This window comes from Lycorma delicatula, chromosome 9, assembly GCF_047948215.1.
Source record: "Lycorma delicatula isolate Av1 chromosome 9, ASM4794821v1, whole genome shotgun sequence".
Taxonomy (NCBI): Eukaryota; Metazoa; Arthropoda; class Insecta; order Hemiptera; family Fulgoridae; genus Lycorma; species Lycorma delicatula.
The window spans coordinates 84,290,502-84,305,043 of record NC_134463.1 but is presented as its reverse complement, the minus strand read 5'-3'; the positions used below and the strand labels follow the sequence as shown (position 1 = coordinate 84,305,043).

The 14,542-nt window shown below is 32.3% G+C and overlaps 1 protein-coding gene across 1 annotated transcript in view; it reads left to right on the top strand.

Annotated features, from left to right (window-relative positions):
- Positions 1-14,542, top strand: part of Ggamma30A (guanine nucleotide-binding protein subunit gamma-e) — a 74,572-nt gene that overhangs the window by 36,287 nt on the left and 23,743 nt on the right. The window contains exon 2 of the mRNA XM_075375643.1: positions 3,727-3,881. Within this exon, the coding sequence (XP_075231758.1) occupies positions 3,769-3,881 (113 nt within the window). The 5' untranslated portion in view covers positions 3,727-3,768. The remainder of the gene's footprint in view (positions 1-3,726; positions 3,882-14,542) is intronic.

The following is a 14,542-nucleotide window of genomic DNA, read 5'->3' as shown; positions in this document are numbered from 1 at the left end:
CCTAACGGTGTTTCCGGAGGTTAAAAAAAAGATAGGCGATAGTAGTTTTGTATTCTGTTATTTTGTAATGTTCGTTTTATTTCGTTGGTAGGGCTATAGTTAAAAATTTAAATATTTTATTTCTACTCAGCTCTGTTCGTTTAAGTAGTTTGTTTTTGGGTTTGTTTTGTGTTTATTGGTAGAACGTTCTTACTCAGATAGAAATGTCATTCGAGACCTTTTCATCAATGGCATCCTAACGGAAGCCAAGCTGTTCTGAGAGATGTTATTCAGTCTGTGGGTTCAGAAGATGACCTCCTGTAAAGTTCATCAGGGTTAGGTACGGAGGGAGTGGCGTGGCGACCAGAATCGTCATATGACGGGATCTTTCCCCTCCGAGTCAGGATGACCATAACGGTTATCAACTTTCTTCTTAGAACTTTTTTCCTTACAATGTTAAGCTATGTATGCTGGTTTTAGGTAGCTCTTTTGCTCCATAATCGGATGTAAGAAATTCATTACCACATAGCAAGAATAGAAATGGATTCAGTGAAATCGTAAACGTGGTTTCCAGTCAGCATTATTATTAAAGCGACGGCACAATGGCATTTTACAACTCAAAACTGATCAACCCATTATTTTTTTGGGAAGTATGCTATTTTACAGATGACGTGATATCTAGAGCTCTGTTTTTATTTTTTTTTCTTGTTTAATTTTCCGCAATAAAACTCATTATTTTCCTTATTAAGCTTGCCAGTAACATTTAATCTCCTGAAGCTACGTAATGAAAACTGGAGGGAAATCTTTGATAAAGGGCTGTAAACATACTGCATCTAAGCTTACAGAATTCGCTTTGGTGTTTACTACCATGATTGTTATAGTGACTATTGGGATTTCTGTTCTTCTGTTCTTTAGACGGTTGGTTTGTATTTCCAGCTGCTAACTCTGGCTACAAATGCTGTTGCCACTTGATCATAATGTCTAATATTACTACCCTTTGTTTTTTTCCTTTTCTATAATGTTCAGATTTCACGTGAAAGTATAGTTCAAATAAAGACTTCACAATACTCTTCTAATTAACTTTTTTTATTCTTCTCTTCCATGTAAAAACAAAACTACTAAGTTTTTACATGGAATCATTTGCATGGATTCTTTTACATGGATCCTTTATTTTGATAGCTACTTTCCGATTTATATAAAGTTCTTTAATTAACCCTCCACTTTTTCAATCTACTCTTTAACTTTTAATATTGAATTAACTTATCCAAATTAATAGTCATATACCCTTTACGTAACTGTAAAAGATATATTTATACATTTCTCTTTAAAGAAAACTATCTATATACATTAAAATACATACAAAAAAGAACTGTTACTCTTATCGATCCAATCATAAGCCTTGAGTTTTTCCTTCCATCTAAAACCTCATTATATAGCAAAAAAAAAATATATATATATATACATGGCATTAATTTTATATATAAAAATATGCCTAAAGAATACATATTTTGATCTTCAAATTATATATTATTATAATAAAAAACGTTGATTTATTTTTAAAAATATAAATTTCATATTTTCAAATATAAATTTGAAACGTTATTACATTGAAATTTGCTTATCGCGGTGCAATATTTTGCGATGTCTTTTCTATTGGTTAACTGGAATTCCTCCCGCCACCTCCCCTTTCGGTTGCCCTAGACCATATGACCAAATGTCCGTGCCAAAAACGGCTACTGTGCCTCAAAAACAGTTTAGCGAACAATAATCTAATAGCTCCTAGTGAGCTTACCTAACAACGTGAGCGGACTAAGCAAGGTGCCATACACCACCTGCTTACATGTCCTAACCGCTCACTTGTCATACAATAAAACTAAACCGGGGAGGCGCACCCCTTGTTATTACTTTAAAAAGATAGTAATTTCCTGTCACGCCTCGGTCGCTGAATGTCAGCTAGTACCTGTCCACCATTTAAAGCGCTTGGAACTTTATCTGGCTTGTGGCCAGCCATTATCTCTGGATTAGCTTCCTATAGCAGCACGGTAGGAGTCATTATACTTTACCCTTAACTAATTTACCGATGTCGGTTGAACAACGCAACCTCATCGAGGGATTCTCACACGGTCCGACAGTGAGGCTCTCGCCACACTGACTCGCCGTTTATGAGCGGCTAATTTTCCCCTTGACCTCTAAGTTCCAGGGTGGCTCGGTCTCTGCCCCCCCCCCCCCAAGAGCAGGGCAATAAAACATCTTATGCTCATTTGCCTGACCTTCCCGCAGACGCACAGCTCATCAGCTACCAGGTGGAACCGAAACAAATATTGGTTTAAATTTACATGACTGGAGAGCACTCGGGCTTCCGTTGCCCTTAAAAACGAAGGAGAGGCATACCACCCCCCCCCCCCCCAGATCTTGTATAAATCTATATAAGGACCTTTCCTTAGTCGTGGCATGAAATTCTTGCTGCTATGCTTCCATCGCGAGGCTGTAAAGCCTCCTCCGAAGGCGGGAGATGGGCAACTGTTCGAAATTTAGAACCGGTGCATTGAGATCACAGTTCCGCTCCGGTACTGGTCCGGCTCGAAACCGCATCCCAAATACCTCGGCCTCCCTGCCTCTTCGCAATTCCCACATGGCCACCCGAACTTTCACCACTAAATCGAATGGGAGAGCCTTTCCCAATACAGTAGTAGCCTCGTAGGAGGGTGTGTTTTCTATATTCGCGGCTAAAATTTTCCGTATTCGCGTACATTACATTATGTAGTGACATTAAAAAAATAAAAATATTAAACATGTTATAGCGCAATAGAGTATGAACGTGGAGGTAGAAGATACGAACCCTAGAAAACAGTTACATGTCAAAACGCTTACCGAATGCATTAAACTATCCAGTGATCTTTCCAGTTTTTTATAGATGCTGATCCATCTTTCAATAAAAACTCAATCTTTAAGCGCAAAATTGAAGATGCTATGCAAGAATACACAGAATTTCACGTTTAAAAACAAGAGCGAGACTAATTATAAATTTTTTGTAAATGCAATCCAAAATATTGTAGGTTAGTTTTGTAAATTGAGTTTTTAAATCTGACTGTTCGAGAAATGCTTACGAGTAAATTAGGAAATATACTGTATTTTGTTAAATATTTTTCTGTAGTGTACCTGTGTACTGCACTAAACCAGTGCTTATAATTAATGTTGCCGACTGTAATTCATCAATAACATTGCCCTAAGAACGCATGATTTTTTTTTCATTTTACATAAAACCTAACCATTTTTCATTAAATGAATATCAGTTCCGTTCTATATTGGCGGCCTTTTTAAGGTCTCTAACCCCGGCGAATACGGAAGTTTTACTATATTTTCTTTCATACAATTGATAATCAAATTTGTTGTAAATAATAAAGCAATCAAAACAAGCTGAAAAAAGAGAAAAGTTAATTACATGAAAAACTTTATGAAAAAACGTTTTAGACTATTTTTTATTATACGGAAAAAATAATAATACATTTATTTTTAAACAATTTTTACCAATCAAGTAAACTTAAATAGTGAATAAAAATCATATCATGTAGACAAGTTATTAAAAAAAAATCTTTTCCCTAAGGTTAATGTATGATTACAAACAAAAAGTATTGTAAAAAAAAAACTGCCAACTTAGGCTTGTTGTTTTTATAGTGTGATATCTCACAAGGGAAATACGTAGGTACGTACACTGCACATTCAATTACGGATATTTTTTCTGCGCAGGCGCAACATTTGTGACGTCATAGTCTGCGCAACTCCTCTGATATGGATCCCAGTGTGTTGTCAGCCATGGACAAGGACGCATTAAAGAAACAGATAGAAAATATGAAATATCAGGCGACAATGGAGCGCTGGCCATTATCGAAAAGTATCGCTGCGTAAGTACTTTTTATTTAAAAAACAATAATATAATTATAATTTTATAAACTTTTTGTCATGTAAATATTTATTAATAGATTCATTCTTAAAATAATTTCCGTAAAAAAATCAGTAGAATCGTATTTGGCAAAGTCGGCTTTTACTCCCGCCTACTTTCCACCAATCAATAACTAAGTTTCACTATCACCGTCTCTCTCTTACTTATTCCCATTCTGTCTCTTAGTATCATTAAAAAACAATCTTAAAAAACACACCTTTCTTTTTAACTCGTATGAATAAATATAGCCTTCTGAAGTAGGCAATGTTTACACTTTTCTAGTATGTTACTTTTTTTTAAAATATCATTAAATTTAATTACAAAAATCATCGTAATATCTATTATTCACTGGTAGAAATAACGTGTACATGTAAATGAATAAATTATTATTAACAGTATAGCATTTCGTGTCATTGCTAACAAATTATTTTTAATTATGTTATATATTGCTATATATGAATAAATATTGCTATATATGAATAAATATTGCTATATATGAATAAATATTGCTTATATATATATATATATATATATAATAACCTTATGTACTAATCATGATACTATAATGATGGCAAGGCGCCCGCATTTGCGGATAAAGCATCTAATAATTTTGTTTATTTGCTTATTTATTTATTCAGATGGATTTTGTATGATGCGCTGTTAAATTATAATTAAACATTTTTACTACGTATAAAATATCTCTTTCTCTTTTCAAGTAAATAAGAAAAAAAAGTAAAAGGGGAAAAATTACTTTTAACCCAATTTATATTAATATGAAAACAGAAGATGTGAAATCGATTAAATATATTATTCTTTTACAAAATTATACCATTTGCTAGATGCAAATAATTTTTTTATATTTTTATTTTGGTATATTCAGTTTTTATACTAAAAAGGCAACTCAATCATTACAATTTATTTGTTTAAGAATAAGTAAATGTTTAACTTAACAGTATATAGAATTTTTTTAATTTGATGCAAGTTTCTGTTCCACTCGGTTTTATTCTAATTTTTTAACCTCAACATATTTGCTATACTTCACATGCTCATTGAGTAAAACAGATCTTATAAATTTCAGAATCTTTTTTCTTCTTTTTATTTCATAAATTTCTATTCTTTCTGCTTTTTCTACCGTCCATGTTTAAAGTGCTAAAATCTATACCAATATTTTCAACAGTTTCTTATTCATATATTTATACTGATGTAATCTATATAATGTATTATTATATACCAATCAGAATAAAAGATTTAATTATTTTCTTGTTACTAGCAGATTTATTTTATGTGTGAAAGGTCTTTTTACTTCTGCTAATTTGTTAACTAAATAATAAAATCTTGTATATTATGCTTCTTTATCGTAACATTTAATTCTACAGTATTTCCTTTCATTCCCACAATAATTCCATGCGATTCAGTGTTTCAGCAAAAGAATAAACAATCAGGTAAACGTAACATCTTGATATATTTCCTCAAGCACTTATAGCCTTTCAAATTTTTCCTTTAATTCATGAGTTGTCAATGTAAATATTGAAAATCTGTAGGTAAAGACTACATAATTGATCGAGTCTTTCTTCAATCACAGATTTACTTTTCTTTATTTTCTATTCTAGACTATCAATATCAATTCTATTCTAAATATCAATTTTACCAGATTACTGTACCATTGTAAAAGACTCATGTTTAAATTTCAGTCTAATTTTCCTAAAAAATTTTATCATTTTGTTTCATTAAATAAAGTTCACAAATTTAAAAATCACTAATAAATAATAAACAGATGGCTTTAATGTTTTCAAGCCTAATTTCTCAGTTACTGTGAGAGCGCATGAATTGTTTTTATAGACAGACATAAGAGATGGATTTTTTAATGGAAAAACAATTTTCTGTTTTAAATTTAAGAATAATTATATAATCTCATAAATTTGACATATTCTATAATAGCCTGCTTCTCCTAAACAATATAATAATTTTCTTCAGTAATCGTTGATATACGTTAGCTCTTTCTTTTTTTCTCAAAATGATCTTAAGCATATGGCTTTTTGATCATTAAAAGTCCTTGCAAGATATAAGAGTATAATTTAATGTAAAATCAAAACTTTTGATAAAAATGATATTTAGACGCTATTAGCTACATTAGACTGTCAATATAACCAAATAACCAGACTAATAAATGTTTAACTGCTTAAAAGTAACCGGTCGGGATATTTTCTGAGGACTTTTGTTTCAACTGAAAGGAAACTAGGATACAGTTGAATAAACCATAATCTAATTCTGATAAGATATGATACGTACAATTTTCTTTTATTTATAATTAAAGAAATATAAGATCTTACAGTCAGTTAATATTATTTGCATATACTATAAATAATAATGATACAGTTCTTTTGATATCTGAAAGTCCTCAGGACAACAAGAATTAAAATGTTGCATGTTTAGAATTAATTTTTGTATGGTTTGTAGATAATAACCTGTTGAGTTGGTCTAGTGGTAAAATCATCATCATAATTCACTTGTTAACAGCTGATTTTTGAGTTGAAGGTTCTGAGATTCAAATCCTAGTAAAGGTAGATTACTTTATGGATTTGAATACCAGACACCGGCTGTATGTTTTTTGGTGGTTGGAGTTTAATTAACTACATATATCAGGAATGGTCAGCCTGAGTCTTTACAAGAGTATATTTCGTTTATATATCATATATATCATCCTCATTGGGGAATGGGGTTGTTTATTGTTCTCAAGTTGCAGGTTGCAACATACACATTAGGAACAGAAAATTAGAAAAAATATTTAGATAATCAGCTATCTCTAAATATTAATATAAAATACCTTTTGGTGTTTTTTATGATTGCATACACAAAAAAATAATCCTTTAAATATTTGTGGTCACAAAATTTTATAAATATCTAAGTGTATGGTTTGATTGTAGTGAGAGATATGACAAACCCACAAAAAACACATATCAGTTGTGTTATTTAAAAAAAAAATTAGTAAAAATAAAGATATCAAAATTACTCATGATAATCTATTATGGCTTCTTTTGAAATATATCAAATTATAAAAATATTACCTAGGGACTGCTAATAATAATACTGCATTATGTTTATTGAAATCAGTCGAAAATAATTGGCTAAACTTAATAAAAATACCCGGAATTTATTACTTATTCCTCGTTTTCCCTAATAAGCCAAGTGTGGGTATTTGTTATTCTTGAGGGTGGTTAATCTTCAGAAGTGGCTTTTGAGTTACATCAAATTACCTTCAACTATTACTGTTATAGCATTTAACATACATAATATATATTAGATCTTTAAATAAAAATATTTTCATTTGTAGTATGTATTCTATCGTGACAGTCTTGAATTTATGGAAATTTATAAACTAAAAATACAAAGAGAAATAAAAATCTGTTTCTTATAAGTAATGTTTTATAACATAAAAACTATAAATTGGTGGCTAAAAAATATTACAATGATTTTCCAGTCAATTAAAACTGCTCTTTTATTAAAAAAAAAACATTGTCTAGTTGGCTAAAAAATTGAAATGGTTTTATTAAATAAATCAAAAATTTTCTCAACTGAGAAATAATTACAAATATTGCTGTTTTGCAAAAATGATCTCTTGTTCTTCTTAGCAAACAAAACTGCAACAGTAATTTAATTTATATTTATATAAAGTGTATCAAAAAGACCTGATTTCAAACAAATATATTCACAATATATATATATATATATATATATATATATTGTTTGTTTATATTTATATTATTTTATAATATATTTATATTGTCACAAGCAGTTACATCTGGGGATCTAGGAGGCCAAGAATGTGATGCCAACTCTTGGGTTCCCATACGCCTTATCCAGTGTTGAGGTGATGTTTCATTTAGAAACTGATGAACACAGTTGTGCCAATATAATGGGGCCCCCACCTTGCTGATAAATGAATTTTCCAGTCTTCATTTAGTTGTTGAAAAGCCAATCTTGCAGCATCCCAAGATAAGAATGCTCTGTACTATATTTCGTTCAAAAAAAAAAAGAGGGCTAAAAATTTTTGTAAAGGAAAACCATTTTGCTACTTTTGTTGCACCTTACTTCTACTGTAAAATCTTGTGCAGATACTCAGGCCCCCATATGAGAACACTGCGACATCTAAATTTATCGATTAAATGAAATGTTGATTCATCACTAAAAATTAACAGTAAGAACTTATCATCTTCCATATCAACTAAGAACATATGAGATCTGTTTAGAAAATAAACGATCTTTATATTTTTATTATTAATTTTACGGATTATTGGTTCTTGCCCTCTTTAAAGTACTCCCCCTCCCCTATTCACACACTCTTTCCAGAGATATTTCCACTTCACAAAGCAGTCTTGGATAGATTCATTTGAAATAGCCTTTAAGGACCTCAATAGTTTAAATAAGCTTTAATGTCATCATTTAATAGTCTTAAAACGGCGTCCTTTCATCACTGATTTTAATTTCAGAAATATGAAAAAATCTCAAGGGGCCAAGTCTGGTGAATAGAGAGGCTGAGGGAGGACAGTCATCAGATTTTTGGCATAAAAACTTATGAATTAACAAAGCTGAGTGTCTGGGCGCATTGTCATGGTGAAGGAACTATGAGTTGCCTCGCCACAACCCTGTCTCTTTTTGCGGATTTTTTCACGTAACCGCAAAAGACGTAAAACGCCTTGATAGTTCGCACGGTTCACTGTTTCACCTTTAGATAAGAATTCAAAATACACAGTTCCATTAAAATTGAAAAAACAGAGAGCATCACTTTGACATTGGATCGAGACTGACGTGCTTTCTTGGGACGTGGAGATCCTTTGCCGATCCATGGTGATGATTCAACTATGTGATGATGATTGTCTATGTCGTAGCCGTAAACCCAGCTTTCGTCTCTCGTTTTGATCTTTTTGAATGATTGATTTTTCTCTTTTGAATGTTTCATCATCATCGGCTTATTCAAGAAGCTGCCGACAAACGTACACTTGATGTTCTTTCTGCTGTTCGGTCATCAAACGAGGAACAAACTTTGCTGCAACTCGATGCATGTTAAATTTTTCAGAAAAAATGTTATGGCATGATCCAATTGAGATGCTAACCTTTTCTGCAAGTTCTCTGACAGTCAATGAGCGATTTGCACGCACCAGAAGGTTGATTTTCTAAACGTCGGTGTTTCAGTTGGAAGCCAAAAGCCTTCCTGATCGAGGGTATTCTTCCCCTCTGACTGACGACTGCTTTTAAATCGTGAAAACCATTAATAACATTGCGTACAACCCAGAGCATCATCTCCGTAAGCTTGTTTCAAAAGTTGAAAAGTTTTTGTGAAAGTCTTCTCCAGTGTCACGCAAAATTTCACGTTGTATCGTTGTTTCCAAAATCGTACATTACAAAAATCGCTACTAACACTAAAACACGTTGCACTCAAATAACAATAATACGAAAACTAAACGAGATATCAGCAATCCAACAACATATGGTTACATAGGAGGTTATGCGGAAACAAAATACTGCCATCCGCACATCAATAAATATCTCCGTTGGCGAGTAATTAAAAATGTTTGGTTATTTTCTGAACAGGCCTCATATCACTAAGTTTTTCCGTTTTCTTTTGTCACTTACGCAAAGAAATCGTTCCAATTATAATCAGTACGGTCTGAAATACAAAAGTATTTTTAACATTCGCCAAACAGTTATATTAGGTTTCGCAAGTTCCCGGCTAGCACGAGATGACTTTTTCGGGCTTTGTTGAAAATCCTCTTAAATTCGTTTTACATTCTCCTCTGAAGTTCATGTAAATCCTTAAGACTCTTCCTCTTACATAATCACCCCAATTTTTCAAATTGTTTATATCAGTGACGAATGTTCTTAGTCGATAATGGACAAATCCTGAAATACTGCCTATAGTTCACCAAGTCAGAGTCCGTCATTACAGATTGTTGCCTGGACGCCATGTTATTTACGACTGAGGTTAGGATACATTGAGCGCTAGCACTGCAATTTGGTGGGCGATATTTGAAACTAGGACGCGCACTTTCAAACTGCGATTGCATAAGTGTATGGTTTTGAAATCGGATTATTCTTTTTGATACATGGTATATTTTTATTTTTATTTAAAAAAAAATTAAGCCAGATTTATGTACATAGATCATAGATTCATCTATGAAGGATGAATGTAATTTTTTTTATGAATATTTTGATAATAAATAATAATAATAACTGGCACTTTGTAGTTTGCTATTTATCATTACTTCTCATAATTGATTAATTTAAATAATTAATCATTTATTTTAATGTTTGAGGAATCCTTAAATAATGGAAAACTGAAATAATCAGAAAAAATTACAAAATAAGGAAAACTAAATTCAGCAGGGTTGTAAATATTGGAGTTTAAATATATTACAGATTTTAAATCTATTACAGGATGGAAATGCATCAGTTCCAAAAATAAAGGCATAATGTATGTAAAAAAAGATTTAGGTATAAGTAACATTACACAAAATAGTTTTCTATAAAAGTAATGATGTTCATTATACTGTCAGTCCCAAATAGGATGTGTTAAATTTGTCCTTTGCTACTGGTAAATTGAATGATACTGTCATTTATAGGGCTGAATATTACTAGCATTTTGGGGGATTTGATATGTTGATATACTGAATTTCATTCTCTCTTGTAAGCATGCCATCGGGTACTTATTCTTGAAAATGAATATATAATTTTTGAGGAATTTGTATTTTAGGTTGTATGTAACAACTTTTTTATAGTACTAAATACATATTCCATAACTTTGTATATCAGAAATCAATGAATTCTGATAATTAATTTTAAATCCTAAACATCGAATTCATTGCAAACATAAATAATTTAAAATATGACTTGATTTTTTTAAATATTTCAGACATGCTGTATACATACATCTTAATGAGTAAAATAAAATGAAACGTGAAAAAATAATAGGATTTTGCTAGGAATCGAACCCAAAACCATCTGATCTAGAAGCTAGCTTGTTAATGCAGAAGCCCCTATGCAAACAAATATTATCTGGTATCATCTAATAGAAATTGTATAAGTTGAAATATCATTATTTTGAACAGAATAATTATATTCAAAAAGGAAAATAAAAACTCTTAGGCGATTTAAATGCAGTAGTTCAATAGTAGATCAGTGGCTTTCTAATCCAAGAATGACAGATTCAAATCCAGTTTAAACTGGTAACAATTTTAACCTAATTACATTATTTATCAAAGTAATCGATTATTTAATATACCTTTATTTAAAAGATGATCTACTTTTATAATACTCCATTATCTTCTCGACTAAATACAGAAGGTCCCAGGTTTGACTCCCAGTGGTTTGGTAATTAATACCGGTTACCATTACTTCTCATTACCTAAGTACAAACATAGATTTATTTAGTTAAATAGATTTAAATCAATTAATAATAATAAAAAAAAACCCAGATGTATTTAATTTATAGGAACAATTTTGGTTTTATCAGCAATTAAACTTTAATAATGATCAATAAATTATACAGGTTAAAAAAGTATTTCATTATTAGTCACCAGAAGTAATTATCTGCGATAATGTCTCACATTTTAAATGATGAGTAGTGTTTTTATAGTGATTACATAATTAAATGCATAATCACCATTTTTGAAATGATGTAAGAGATGCATACAATAAAAAGCAATTTATTTATCTTAGTTTAGTTCTCTAATTAGTATTAACTTGTTAACTGTTATTACATTTTTTTTAATTGATTAAACTTCTAAGTCTCTTGATGAAACTAATAAATATTATACTTGATTGATAATTATTGTGAAATATGATTTGAATATAAATTTTAAAATTTCAGAAATCTTTAATTAAACATTTTTTCAAATGGCAAACATTCATCAGACGCTCGCTGGCTTGATAGAATTCTCAATATTTTTCTATTCTGTATACTCAAAATCTCAATATATTTGTTATATCTTCAATTGTTTGCATTACATATTCTGATCTCCGTTTTTTTATGGTTTTTATCTTCTACTTTACAAAGTACACCTCTTTCTAGATATCCTTAACCCCATTAATTAAAAAAAAAATTATCAATTCATTAATAATTGTCACTCCTAACTTTTTTTTTTATTTGTATGATTTTATTACAAACTTGACCTTTTTTCAATTTTTAAAAAAAATTCTTCAGTTCAAAATTGATTAATCTACCTCTCTTGTTGCCTCTCAATAAAAAACCTTTATTTCTGCCTTTTTTATTCTCTTTTTTTGAGCTTCCTTTTAGTATTCTTACACGATAAAGAAAATAAATAATGATAAATTCTTTAAATATATATTAAAATATAAATCTTAAAATAACATAATGAACTGGGCAAGTTGAGAACAATATAACTAACAGTTGTGCCTTTTTTAAATTTATATCTCAATGATTTTTTTACTGATTATATGATTTTGATATCTGATTTTTTTTCCTAATAAATAATAAAATATTTCATCATAAGTTCTAACATACTTTGGAGAACCAAATAAAAAGCCAATATAACAGAGGCCATTCTAGTTCTATACTAATTTTACAGGCAGGGTTAAAAAGAATAAGCCACCTAAACACCACCATTTTTAAATTTAGAGATGCTTATGTAAAATGGAAAAAAATCTTAAAAGAATCAAGAAAAATCAGATTTAAAAATCTACAATGAGAAAGACAATTTATTTACAAGAATCAGATGGCTAACATGAGAGGAAAAGATAAAACGGGAACAAGCTCTGATTCAAACAGATCTAATTCAAAGATATAGTCAGTCCTGTTGTTTCTCACTATAGTGTTTTTCCAGGCTTTAAAAAAAAGCATTGATTTTATGAAAAACAATGATGCCACTTATATTGTCACAATATTTACTTGAGGTGGAGGAACCCCATTTACAGGTGCCAAACAGTGTCGCTGTCGCTAGCAGGTTCTGCCAGTTATAACCAAGGGTGTATGTATATATGCCCACTACCGACTAAGCCTCCACCCCTGGCTTCCCCCCTTCCTGGGACTGCTTATAAAAACATTTCATCAGAAGAAAACATTTTCATCTGCTTATAAATGTTCATTATAAGAAAATTTTCATCAGAAGGGGAATCGCCCGCACACCCCTCTTTTCAACATACCCATCATGCAGTCTAAAGATCATCTGATGTCCGATGAGGTAATTTCGCACCATCCATCACAGGTAAGGAGTAACACAAAGGTCTTCCATTGTTCCCATTATTGCTGAGTGGCAGATGCAATTCAGTGCGACTAGGAGGACGCAGTTCCTACCATCACCTCAAGGCTCTTCCCGCCAAGTCACAGATACCAACCACAGCATCAAGGGCAGACTTACCCCTGCGAAATCCATACTGATTCGCAGTACACCAACTATCCTTTGCTGAAGCAAAGGATACATTCCAGCACCTTCGCTAGCGCATCAATCATCACCCGCGGCTGGTACAAGAGGGGAAGTGCCAAATCCCTCCCCGTTTTAGCAACTAGCACCAGCCGCTGACGCTTCCATCTGCCAGGAAAAACTGTCAGAGGTGTATGCCTCTAAACACCTCTGTCTCAGCCCAAGCCGCCACCTTGATAACTATATTAGGCAGACGATCTGGGCCAGGCGTCCTAGCCGACGATATTCATGTGATCGCCGCCTCCAGTTCTGCATTGGTAAACAGTGGTGTAGTCCCAACTGTGCCTCTCACCTCTGGGAGTAATTCATCCTCTGACGGGAACAGCCCATAAACTATGTTCAGCACTTCTTGCAGACACCTCATAACTGTAGCTCTGGATCTTACTGCTTTCTTCACTAGAACCGCATAGGGCCTCCCCCACGGGTCCGTCTCCACCTCCTCAATTAATTGAACCCAGCATCTTCTCTTTGACTGTAAGATGAGCTTAGCAAGCTCTCTCCTGTTTTTCTTACATATCTCAGTGTATATGACTTTCACTGAATGTAAGTATGCCCTTGTCATGCGCCTCCTAGCCTGGTGGCATTCTTCTCGGTTTCTTTCTATATTGGCAGTCCACCAATATGCAGGCAGACAACCCCTGCAGACGTACTTATGTGGGAGGACTTCGCAGGCTTCTTCGAGGCAATCAGTGAGACATGTGGCCTTTCCCTCTGCCGTGGAGACCCAACATACTACACGTAGGTCAAGCCGTTTGGTAAAAACACCCAGGTCAAAGTCCCTGGTGCTCCAGCCCATGAATATAGGTGGTCCATCACTACCAGCTCCGGTGCCAGTGATCATCATCAAGATCGCTTGATGATCGCTGGCTTACAATATTTACTTATACACATAAAAACATTGTAAATTAGGTGGCAGTGGGGAAATATTTGTTTGTGTATTTTTGATTTGTCGGCCACTTCTCCTAGCATACATGCACATGCATATTATAACCAGTGGCAGCATAAAATAAAAATTATCTGTAGATATGCTATACAACTAGTTTTCTAGTCAAGCCATCAAGACAATCAGGAAATGATGTTTGAAGAGTGAAAAAAGAGTAAGTTTACTTCAACAACAGTGTCATAAGATATAAAAATATTGTGTAATGCAATACTGTTTATAAGTATACATAAAAAAAGCAAAACAGGA